This window comes from Diabrotica virgifera, chromosome 3 (assembly GCF_917563875.1).
Source record: "Diabrotica virgifera virgifera chromosome 3, PGI_DIABVI_V3a".
Lineage (NCBI taxonomy): Eukaryota > Metazoa > Arthropoda > Insecta > Coleoptera > Chrysomelidae > Diabrotica > Diabrotica virgifera.
The window spans coordinates 200,644,336-200,657,466 of NC_065445.1; the positions used below are offsets into that span (position 1 = coordinate 200,644,336).

The following is a 13,131-nucleotide window of genomic DNA, read 5'->3' on the forward strand; positions in this document are numbered from 1 at the left end:
GATCTATAATTTTGGTTAAAAGTTCTTTTTTGATAAAGCTTACCGTTTTCGAAAAAGTCTCAAATTTTGACCTTTGACCCCGAATAACTTTTGTTGCACACATGGGATCGATGGGGACTTTTAAAACTTTATTTGTTATGGTATCCCCTAGCTGTCCACCAAAATTTGGCTCTCCGGCAATTTTTGTTATTTCAAATGTCTATATAGACCGGGCTATTACCTTATTCTTTTGATTGTACCCTTAGAAAATAATATATTCTGTTTTGTCTAAATACATAAATATTGTACGTCGTTGCTGCTATATTGATTTATTTTTATGGCAATATGTTAAAGAATGTTTATACAAAAAATGTTTGTCTATTTGTTTGTTTGAAAAATGTCTAGTTTTGATAACTAAAGATAGGCTCAAAAACATTTTGTCGTTTGTTCAGCAGTGTACAAAATTTATCTTTAAGTCTTTAAGTCATAATCTGACTTTGACATGATTCACTAACATTTTGAAAAATGTCGAGCAGGAACGTTGCTGCTCAATATTTGTCGACCGAAAACCTCGGAAAATCTAGCCCGAAGAGAAAAAAGAAAAAGAGGAGGAAGCACCGAGATGTCTTCGATATACCAGGAGTAAGAAAAATCGTGCTTAGTGAACTGGCCCAAAAGATTATAGGGTAAGTTGGCATATTAATACAATATTTGCAGAAGACGTAGAACTTGATGACCATAATTTTAAACATTCTAACTAACCTATCACAAACGTTTTTGATTTTGTATGTTGTTTTGGCAAATGTAATATTTCAGAATTATTTAATACATGCTGTGCAATGGGTATGCGTTCATTTATAGTAGGGGAGCAAAGTATGCTAAATGTGCAGTCACTCGAGAGCTTTGGGGACCTATTGGGTTGTAAAGAGTAGGTTCTAAAACCAAAAAAAGTTAAGTAAAGTTTTCCATTTTAGTGGGGACTTTCCATTTTTAATTTAATTTTCCATTTCCAACAATCGTTTTTTCCGATTATTATAGTAAGGACTCCGAATATGCAATAAAAAATGAGGGCTCCTATTTAAAATTTTAAAGTAACCGTCGCATTTAGTGCCATTCGATAGACTTTTCAAACATATCGAATCAGTGTATTTTTCAGTTTTTCGATTTGATGTTCATTTCGCGAAATATCGCGGGATTCGTATTTAAAATTTTAAATTTACCCCCCAACCCTCTCCGTGGGCAGTCGTGTTTGGTATCATTCGATAGATTTTTGACAAATATTGAGCACGTATTTTTTAGTTTTTAGATCTATCGTTCATTTCGCGAAATATTCGCTTGTGAAACTTTGTGACTCACCCATTTCCTTACGCCCCTCCCAAATCGTCAGATTTTTTAAATATGCACTGTTTTGCATGTACTTAACTTACCTTATCTTAATCTGACGATTTTTCGAGTATTTCTAAGGATATATTTTTTTTCGGCCCCTCCTTAACGAACTCCCCTGTGTATAGGGCCAATATATGGTAGAGGTACATCTACAGGGTACCAGGATTCTCCCCATAGGATAATCTGACGCGCTCGAGTTACTGCAAAAATCCCCGCTTGGGCTCCCCTACCATTATCAACCATTCTTTAATTTTATTTTATCTCATTATCATCATTCAGCCCATAGTTGTCCACTACTGAACGTAGGCCTCCCGTAGATCACCCCAAAAACTCGTGTCCTGAGCCGCTTGCATCCAATTTTTGGCATATCCGCTTCAAGTCAGCTGCCCATCTTGTTGGTGGTCGTCCTGCCCATCTCGTTGGTGCTTCGAAAGGCGTCTTGTCTGGATCTCCACTCGAGAGTACGTTTCTTCCATCTTCCGTCCTTTGTTCACGCGACATTGCCTGCCCAGTTTTATTTCAAGGTCGATATTCTTTTGATTGCGTCGGTTACTCCCAATCTACGGCGCAATTCTGTGTTGGTTATTCGGTCTCTTAGGGTTAATCCCAACATGGACCGTTCCATTGCCCTTTGTGTTGTTCGAATTTTGTTTGTGGACATCTTAGTGAACGTTATCGCACCATAGGTTAGAACCGGCAGCACACATTGATCAAAGACCTTTCTTTGTTCAATAGTCGAGGAAATGAAGCATTTTGGCTCGCAATTTTTTCGTCCAGCATTGATTTACTTAAAATTTTCATAGATGGTAGGGAATAGTCCAAGGATTATTTTCTAATTCATGCTGTTGTACGCTAAAACCTTGGGGGTAGTTGCCACCCCATCTCGGGGGTGGGAATTTTTTATTACATTTTAACTATGTAAATCGATGTAAAAAGTAATTCTAAGAAAAAAATGTTTTTTACATTTTCTTCGTAAAACTAATATTTTTCGAGTTGAAAGTAACAGTTTTTCAACGGAAAAATCGATTTTTAAAGAGGGTTTTTTGAGAATAACTCGAAAAATATGCATTTAATCCAAAAAACTGTACATATAAAAATTGTATCTTTTAGTAACACAAACGAAACTGTTTTTCTATAATATTTTTACGACCAACACAAACCGAGATACGGCATGTTAAAGGTTAGCTTTTTTCGTCAAATGCATAATTTGAAATAATCAAAGCCAAATAACCGGAAAACTTTGCATTTTTCCAGGAAAACTTAGATGATGTTTTTTCAATCATACAATAAGATCTTTAAAAAAAATAATAAAAAGTTTTTAGCATAAAAATTTTGAGCAACTTATGATCAAAAAAATGTCGGTACCTGTTTTTCTCTACGAAAAAAAAACTGAAAACAACTCTCTAACTACCCTTTGTAATTAAAAATTGGTCTTCACCTTTTTGTAATTCCTTTTATATTTATACTATCAATACACCCAAGAAGTTTTACCTATTTAAAATTCCTAATTTTAGAAAAATTGGAGTTTAAAGAAAAATTGATTTTTTGCAATTTCGCATTTTTTATCATTTTCTTACCGAAAATATCTCGGAAAATACTGGAGATAAGAAAAAAAATGATGGACTACTAAATTGTAGCTTTTTTAATAACTATAATTTGGTTATGCATAGATTTTCATAATAGTGAATAGTTAGTGAGTTATAGCTGTTTAAAACATATATTTACGAGCAAACATTCCCTTATTCGGGCCTTTTAAACCCACCTCAATTAAAAATTAAGGGATCTTCCGGAATTTAATTTACATAATCTTATAACTCTTCAAAAATCCAATAAAACCATTATTGAAAAAACTTTTTATCGCCAAAAATGAAGGAGCTCTGTGTATAAAACTAATTTTTTTTCGAAAAATTCGAATAGTCCCCTTATAGAGCATTTTCAATGTATATAATACCACAGAACCGGTTCGTATACTGGAAGATGACTAAAAAACTATTTGTATGTGTATTTTTACATATTTGTAAATTCGTATTTTTGTGTAAATAAATGTTTTTGTAATTTTTTAATTCTACTTTTTTTCTGTATAGATCTATTAAATTATCTACTTATAAAAATTGCAATGTTATTAGGGGTGGTTTTTAAGGGTTGAAATATTATGATATTATATCCTAAAGCATAAAACAATCATTATTTAACCAGTCAAAACCAAATTTTACCTATATTAAAGTTTACAATGTTTTTATATAATTTTTGACAATAAGGGGTAGTTTACACCCCTAAAAATAATCAACGCCCTTAAACAAGATATAGAATATAAAGTACAAGGTAAGATGATCCTAACCCCAAATTTTTATGTAAATTGATGCAAGCCGAAATTATTCTTTTAGGATAAGTAAACTTTTTATATATAGCTCCAACAAGGGTGGTTTTAAGGGTTAAAATATTATGATATTATATCTTAAAGCATAAAACAATCATTATGTAACTAATAAGAAGCAAATGTTAACAATATTAAAGTTTACAAAGGTTATTTTATAATTTTTTACGATTAGGGTTGGTTTTCACCCTTAAAAAACCAAAAGCGCACAACGGCTCAATGTAGAAAATGAGCTAGAGGGTAGAGACCGACCGATTAATCGGCTTCGGCATCGGCTTCGGCCACCTTAGGCCAATATTTAAACCTTCGGCCAAAATTCGGCTTCGGCCAAAACGAAGCCGAAGGTTTCGCCGAAGGTGGAATAATAAAATGCTTCGAGTATACTATACTATATAAATATTCTCTAAACAATATGCTTCGGCGAGCCATTGATACTTTGAATAATATTTACACCCTATTTTATACCCTAATAAACCAAAACGTTTTACAAACTTTCAGGTAGTAGGTAGGATACTTATAAATTTTAACAATAGGCCAAGATGTCTCAAAGATCTTCATTTGAATATTTCTCACTTAGTAAAATTCTGAGAAACTATAATAATTTTATTGTATTTGTTAAAACTCAAGATTACTGGTGTTTTGACTACCTAAATATTAATGGCAAAACATCGACCATCGACTATCCCTACTATAAATGCAAATATTTAGTCACCTTCGGCTTAGGCTTCGGCTTCGGCCGAAGGTATCCTCCAGGCCGAACTTCGGCATCGGCTTCGGCTTCGGCCAAAAAAGTCACATTCGGTCGGTCTCTACTAGAGGGTGAAATGAGCCTAATCCCAAATTTCTGTACAAATCGATGCTGGACGAAAAAATTACGAGGTTGTGCCATTTTTCCAGCTTCATTTCCTCGACTATAATATTTAGGAATGGTAAGGCGCGTTATTTAAAGCCAGCTACTCAAGGTACTGTGGTGTCGTTCGACAAGATCGTTCTTCTTCTTCACGTGCCATATCAGCATTATCCGACGTTGGCGATCATTATTGCGAAGGCTTCTCGATCTTCTGCAATATGGAATAATTGTCCTGCATTTGGTATCTGAGTCCATTCTCGAATGTTTTTTAACCAAGAAACTTGTTTTCTTCCTCCACTTCTACGGCCCTCTGTTTTGCTTTTAAGGATCAGTTGTAATATTTTATATCGACTTCCCCTCACTATATGTCCCAGATAAGACTTTTTCGATGTTTAACAGTCTTTAGCAGTTCTCTATCTTTGTTGACCCTACTTAGTACTTCTTCATTAGTTTTTCTTGCTGTCCAAGGTATCTTCAGCATTCGTCTATGAATCCACATTTCCAATACTTCAATTTTGTTCATGATCGATACTTTTAGCGTCCACACTTCTACACTGAAATGAATATTGCAAAGAAATGACTTCATTTTCATAAAAGTAGTTTTAGTCATTGCTATTCTACGTTTTATTTCTATGTCTGGATCTAGTTGGTCCGTTATCACAGGTCCCAAATATGTCATTTTGTGAACTTTCTCAACTTGGATTCAGCTTAATTGAAGCTTGGCATCGGGATGTGAGTCACGACTAAACACTAAAAATTTGGTTTCGTTTGAGTTAATTTTAATGCCCATTTCCTCTCCTACCCCGTGAATACGATCAAGCAGAATTTGGAGACCTTTAATATTATCTGATAGAATTACTGTATCGTCTGCATATCTAATCACATTAAGTAGTTCTCCGTTGATTTTTATGCTGTCTCTCAAGTGCCTTTTTAAATAACTGGTTTGAGTAAACATTGAACAATTGACTCCTCGTTGTATGAAGATTTCATCGGTGTAGTTATCTCCAATTTTTACGATAGCAGTTTGATTCCAGTACAAATTTTTAATGACACGAATATCCTTGTCATCTATTTCGATATTTTTCAGTATTTGCATTAATTTTACATGCTGTACTTTATCGAATGCCTTTTCGAAGTCCACGAAACATGCAAATACATCTTTTCTTTGGTCACGGCATTTCTGTAATAGGATGTTAAGCGCAAAAAGTGCCTCCCTGGTTCCCATAGCATTTTTAAAACCAAATTGGGTATCTTCGAGATTTTCTTCGCATTTGCGTCTAATTCTGTTGTGAAGTCTTCTTAGGAAAATTTTAAGAGTGTTTATTAGGCTAATTAATCGATATTCTGAGCATTTTCTCGCAATGTGTTTTTTAGGTATTGATGAATTTGAGCCAATCTGTGGGAATCACTCCGGTGTTATAATATTGAATTAAAAAGTCTTATTACAACTTTTATTAGTCCTCTATTAGTTTCAGCAACTCAATTGGTGTCTCATCTGGACCACAAGCTTTTCTAATTTTAGTACAGTACAGTTTTGATAGAATTCGGCAATTTTATTCCTATCATCTTCAAACAACTCTGATATACAGCTGCCATTATTTTCTTATTTTGTGCTCATTTACAATAATTTTGATATTATTGTCAACGAGTACAGAGGGAACTCATTTTTTTTTTAAATATGTTACTTATTTCTTTTAGTTTTTTTTGTGCAAATTAAATAAGTCGTGTTTATATATCACATCTGGTCTATATTCTGTTTCATTAGATTTTATCAGTCGACGTTGTTCCATCAATTTCAAGATGTCGTCTGTCATCCGTTTATTTTTCTTGATTAAGTTTTTTCTATAATCATTGTTTGTAGAGATTTCGTTTTGGTTTTTAAATTCACTCCATAGTTCTTCTGGATATTCTAGTTGTTCTCCGATGTTTTTTTATTCTATTGTTAAATTCTTTTTTAATGTTATGTTTTATATTTATATCGTTAAAGTTAAGTACTTACATTGGTTTTTGGTTTTGTCGATGAATTCGTTTTAACCTTAGTTTAATATCTACTACAAGTGGTTGATGATCAGATCCAATATCTGCCCCAGGAAATGTAGTGACTTTTTTGACGGCATTTCGGAAATGCTCATTTAAAAGTATATAGTCTATTTGATTTCTTCAAGACTCAGTGTTACTGTCATCATCAAATGGGGCTTTCCAAGTGTATAGCCGTCGCTTGAGTAATTTATACCAGGTATTTGCAATGATCATATCGTTTTCTTTACAAAATTCATACAATCTCTGTCCTCGACCGTTAGGTTGTCCAAGACCATAAGGGCCTACAGTCTGACCTCGTCGACCTTCCCCAATTTTTGCATTAAAGTCGCCTATAATATATAAAATTTGGTGTTTATTAAGTTTCTGTAAGATGCCTTGGATTTGATCATACAACTTCTCGACTTCATCGTCATATTTTCTATCTGCAGTCGGGGCATAGATTTGAAGTATGTTAGTTTTAAACGGTTGAGTATTTATTTGGAGTAATATTATTCTATCCGAGACTTGTACGAAATTGGTCACATATTTACTCAGTTTTGATGTTACTAATATACCTACACCATTTTTGTGATGCTGGTCTTCTGTGCTGTTACCGGAATAATATAATACACTTCCGTCCTTTTTACAAGTTCCTGACTCTAGCCATCTCATTTCGCTGATTCCCAGTAGGTCTATTTTCATTCTTTTCATTTCTTGAATTGCGTTGTCAAGTTTCCCAGCCGCAAATAGACTTCTAACATTCCATGTGCACATTCTAAAATTAGATTTCTTTATTTTTAGGATTTCTTCAAGAGGTTTTCGCATGTTTACGACCTGAGAGGCCTCGTGGTATAAATATGGGTGCGTTCGGACGACCATAGTGGCTGACTGTCAGCAGAAATCGGCTGAGTGGTTGTATCCAGCCGTGATAGGAAAAGCTTAGTAAATCTCTCAGCGGCTGACTTCCAGCGGTGACGTCTGACAGCTACTGCTGGCTCAGCTGTCCAGCCGCTGTGGTCGTCCGAACCCACCCTATGTTTCTTCTCTCCTGCCGAATCTTGGCCTCCGCTTTCCATGATTAGTAACGGATTACAATTGAAGTGTCAATTCTATGGTGATTTTCCTGGGGGTGCTCTATGAGCCGTCAATGCAATGGTTCCCCTTTGCCTTCTGCATTCTTATGCCGTTGACCATTATTTGTTGATTCATTCGCCGACAAGATCGTTAATGATATTAATTCTGCAGTACTGCAGCAGACAGGCCAGTCTCTGTGGTCCAATTGTACGATTTTGTTGGATGTACGGTCACACACAATGAAAATGTTTGGCAATTGTTTTTCACGCAACCATGTTACAAAAATTTACACGTTCTTCTCCTTTAAGTGGCGTCTCCCAATCTAAGGTTGAATATCATCATCACTACCTTTACTATATCTACCGCTGCTCTAAAGAGTTCTATTGAACTGCATTTAAAGCAATCCCTTAGATGTTTTCCATCATGATACTCCTTTCTCCTCTTATTTTTCCTGTGTTATTAATCCTAGCATTTCATATCGCTGTCTCCTCATTACGTTTTTCAGATTGTAACTTTCTTATTTTTTTATTGTGTTTATTATTTTGCTTTTTGCCCATTTCTCGCAATACTTCCCTGTTCATTTTCTTCTGTGTTCATGATATTTTAAGCATGTTTCTGTAACAATTTTATTTTTACAAACGCATTGCTTGCCATTTCTATTCTGGCCATTATTTCTATTGCTTGATCATTATTTTCGGAAAAACAGGTTGCCTCGATCTGAAATCCAGGTATTTGTATTTATCAATCCTTTATATTGGCACATTTCCCAAATATATGTTTGTTTTTGTTTTTTTTTATTATTATCATATTATGTCTTTTTATATTCATTCTTACTCCATATTTTTCACATAAACGGCTTGTCTTGTTCAGCAGAGCTTGCCCTAATCACGGTGTCATCTGCATATCTTATGTTGTTAATAGTTTTTCCGTTAATTATCATTCCTTCACTTTCAGATAGGAATGCTTCTTCAAAAGCGGAATCACTAAATACATTGAATATTAGTAGGCACAGAAGACATAACTGCCCAACTCCTCGTCTGATTTCAATTTTTGAACTGGATTCGTTATCTATTACAATCTTTACTCTTCGATTCCAAAAAAAGTTTGTTATTATTCTTCCCGTCCTAGGCCAGAAATGAAGCATTTTGGCTCGCAATTTTTTCGTCCAGCATGGATTTACTTGAAATTTTCACAGAAGGTAGGGAATAACACAAGGATAATTTTCTATATCATGCCGCTGTACGCTAAAAACCTTGGGGGTGGTTGTCACCCAATCTCGGGGGTGAGAATTTTTCATTACATTTAATCATAAAAAACGATGTAAAAAGTCATTCTAAGAAAAAAATATTCTATACGTCTTCTTCGTAAAACTAATATTTTTCGAGAAAATAACAGTTTTTCGACGAAAAAATCGACTTTTTTAGAGGGTTTTTAAAGAATAACTCGTAAAATATGCATTTAATAAAAAAACTGTGGAAACCAAAATTGTATCTTTTAGAAATTCAAACATAATCCTTTTTTTATGATTTTTCTATGATCAATATAAACCGTGATATATGGCATGTTAAATAAAGGTTAACTTTTTTCGCCAAATACATAATTTCAAATATGCCAAGTAACGGGAAAACTTTGCATTTTTCGAGAAAAACTTACAAAATCTTTATTCAAGTATATAATTAGACCTTTCAAAAAAAAATAAATAAACAGATGCTACCATAAAAATTGAGGGACTTATGATCAAAACAAGGCCGGTACCTACTTTTTTCTACCAAAAAAATCAGTGAAAACAACCCTCTAAATACTCTCCTAATTAAAATTGATCTTCACCCTTTTGTAAAAATATTATTAAGACACTCAAGAAGTTTGACCTATTTAAAAGGCCTAATTTTAGAAAAAATGGAGTTTAAAAATAAATTGATTTTTTGCAATTTCATATTGTTCATCCTTTTTTTTTTCAAAATATCTCAGAAAATACTAGAGATACGAAAAAAATGATATAGTACTATATTGTAGCTGTTTCAATATCTAAAATTTCTCTCTACATAGATTTTCTTTAAAGTGAATATTTAGCGAGGTATAGCTGTTTAAATCCACTATTTACGAGCAAACACCCCCTAATTCGAGCCCTTTAAACTCACCTTACTTAAAAACTGAGTAATCTTACGGTATTTAATTTACATAGTCTTATATCTCTTTAGAAAACCCTACAAAATTATTTATGAAAAAACTTTTTATCACCAAAAATGAAGTAAGTAGCTATGTTTATAAAACGAATTTTTTTTTCGAAAAATTCGAATTGCCCCTTTGTGAGTGTAATAGAGCATTTTCAATGTATATAATACCACATAACTTGACATCGATCTTGACGAAGATGACTAAAAAACTATTTGTATTTGTATTTGTAAAGTCGTATTTTTGTGTAAATAAATGTTTTTGTACGTAATTCTACTTTTTTCTGTATCGATCTATTAAATTACTTATAAAAATTGCAATGTTATTAAGGGTGCTTCTAAGGGTTTAAATATTATGATTTTATGTACTAAAGCATAAAACAATCATTATTTAACCAATCAAACCCAAATTTTACCCATATTAAAGTTTACAATGTTTTTATATAAATTTTGAAAATAAGGGTTAGTTTACACCCCTAAAAATAATCAACGCCCTTGAGCATGATATAGAATATGAAGTACAGGGTGAGATGATCCTAATCCCAAATTTTTAAGCAAATCGATGCAAGCCGAAATCATTATTTTAGGATAAATAACTTTTTTATATATAGCTCAAACAAGGGTGGTTTTAAGGGTTGAAATAATATGATATTATATCTAAAGCATAAAACAATCATTATTTAACTAATAAAAGCCAAATGTTGACCATATTAAAGTTTAAAATATTATATTATAATTTTTTACAATTAGGGGTAGTTTTCACCCTTAAAAATAAAAGCGTACAACGGCTCAATATAGAAAATGAACTAAAGGGTAAAATGTTTTGCCATTTTTCCGGCTTCATTTATTCATTTCCTGACCTAATAGATGAAAATATTAAATCAGCAATTTCTAAAAAGACGGTTTATGCACTGAAGATGATCTGAGTCCGATCGAAAAAGTTTAGACGACACTTTTTTAAAAAGTTTTAATAAAATTTTTATGCCACCATACAAGCTGAAGTTTTTACTTCTATGTAAGTTTTTATAACTATGGTATACATCCAGATACGGGAATTTTCCCTTTAATTTGTTAACTTCATAACAATATTATATACAACTGAGATTTCTGTTAAGATGTGTTGCTGGGGAAGATGTTACTGCAGAAAACCCATGGATATTTGTGCCAAGGGAACCCATAACAGATAATCTAGAATTACACGAAGATAGTTCAGAATTTTTGGCGGTGAAAAATGAAATTTTGGTATACCCTGGAAGTAAATTTTTAATTGGTAAGTTTGAACTTGGCAAATTGTTTTTTACTTTTACGAATTATTATTTACTTGGTGCCACCTGATTGACACTTTCATTAAGTAAAGTGGCAATAGACTTAATACGAATTTAAGAAGTTGATAATCCAAACTCTAATCACTATCTAACATGACTAGCCAGTGCCAGTAGTGTATATTATAACAACCAGATTCTAAAGATTTCCGGTCTATTAATTAGTTGGATTCTCAAAATCCATGTTTCTACTTCGTTGATTTAAACTAATGCACCATCTTCACAATAATTAGCTAAATAACACTATTTATAATAATTCCCGAAATCTATTTTTGCACGGGCATTAACTTTTCGCATTTATATTATTTATCGTTCACATGAATTAATATATTATATTTCCAGCAAGGATGTAAATAATGATACTTAGTGGAGTCACTGAAGGTTTTCACCTCCGATTTCGTTGAACCTTCATCGATTTTCATGAAAATTGGTGAGTAGTTAGAATATACTTCAAGGAACAAAGGTGACATGATGCCAACTTGCGCGTTTACCCCGGGGGGGTGGATGCCACCCTTTCTCGGGAGTGAAATTTTTTTTAATAAAAATAATACCAGAAATCCATAGAAGGGCAACTTCTAAGCAAAATTTGTTATATAAAGTTATTAACATAAATTAATACTTTTTGAGTTATTAAATATCAAAGATTTTATTTTTTCTTAAAATAAATGCATGTTTTAAAGCTGTTTTTCACGTATTACTCAAAAACTATAACCTTTTGTAAAAAAGCTATAATTACCAAAATTAAAGATAATAAAAAATTTAATACACTCCCCACTTAAAGAACTAAACTAATGTTATTTCAAAGTGAGTTATTCGTAATTGAATGTATATTTTTTTCGACGAGTACTCAAATCTAAGTATTCAAGCTTACATAATGGGAAAACGATGCATTTTATATAATATACTTGTTAAACACTTATCAAAGTACTTCGGAATACCTATCAAATGAGCTCCAGTAGAAGTTAATAGCATCAAACTTAAGCAAGTTATGATGAAAATAAGAGAACACTTTCGATTTTTTTAGGAAAAATTGAAAAATAAAACATACGCCATTTCCACAAAAATTAAAATTTGTAGTAATCCTCACATGAATTTCCTTAGGTTAACATAGTTAATGATTTCAACAATTTTGACCGGTTTAGAATGCATAACTTTGAAAAAAAGATATAATTTTAAAAAATCAGAATTTTTAAAATTATCGTACTTTTCATTTTCATTTTATAATAACTCCATAAATACTCAATATACGTAAAAAATCATATATAACTAAATTTTAGTTTTTTCTATTCCAAATACTTTATCCATTTTACTATTTCCGTAGAGTAAAAAATAACCGAGATGGAAACGTTTAATATTTCAATTTTGCTGCTAGGTCTGGATCCCGCGTATGAAAAAAAAGTTGATTAATAGCAAGCTGAAAATTTGTTAATAGCTTAAGGGTGTCTAGTCGAATAAACTTTGATATATGGGAACACTGAAACAGGGGTAGTTTTAATTGTGGAACAGGTTAAAAATTTTGAACGGTCACAGCACGAAAACGGCACATTTATTTTGTCCGACAGAACAGACTTAAACTCTCCGAACAGAGATTAAACTCTCATGAAAAAATCAGACTGCTATTTATTACCTGTCATAATTCCTGTCATTTGACATATTCTACATGTTCCACTCATTAAAACGCCCATTTGGTGATAAATAGCAGTCTGATTTTTGCATGAGAGTTTAATCTCTGTTCGAAGAGTTTAAGTCTGTTCTGTCGGACAAAATAAATGTGCCGTTTTCGTGCTGTGACCGTTCCAAATTTTTAACCTGTTCCACAATTAAAACTACCCCTGTTCCAGTGTTCACACATATCAAAGTTTATTCGACTAGACACCCTTAAGCTATTAACAAATTTTCAGCTTGCTATTAATCAACTTTTTTTTCATACGCGGGATCCAGACCTATACGAGAACC

At 32.7% G+C, this 13,131-nt stretch overlaps 1 protein-coding gene across 1 annotated transcript in view; it reads left to right on the forward strand.

Annotated features, from left to right (window-relative positions):
- Positions 1-504: 504 nt before the first annotated feature.
- The window catches only part of LOC126882676 (dynein axonemal intermediate chain 3), a 302,917-nt gene continuing 290,290 nt past the window's right edge, over positions 505-13,131 (forward strand). The window contains exons 1-2 of the mRNA XM_050647651.1: positions 505-665; positions 10,969-11,123. Of these exons, the coding sequence (XP_050503608.1) occupies positions 505-665; positions 10,969-11,123 (316 nt within the window). The remainder of the gene's footprint in view (positions 666-10,968; positions 11,124-13,131) is intronic.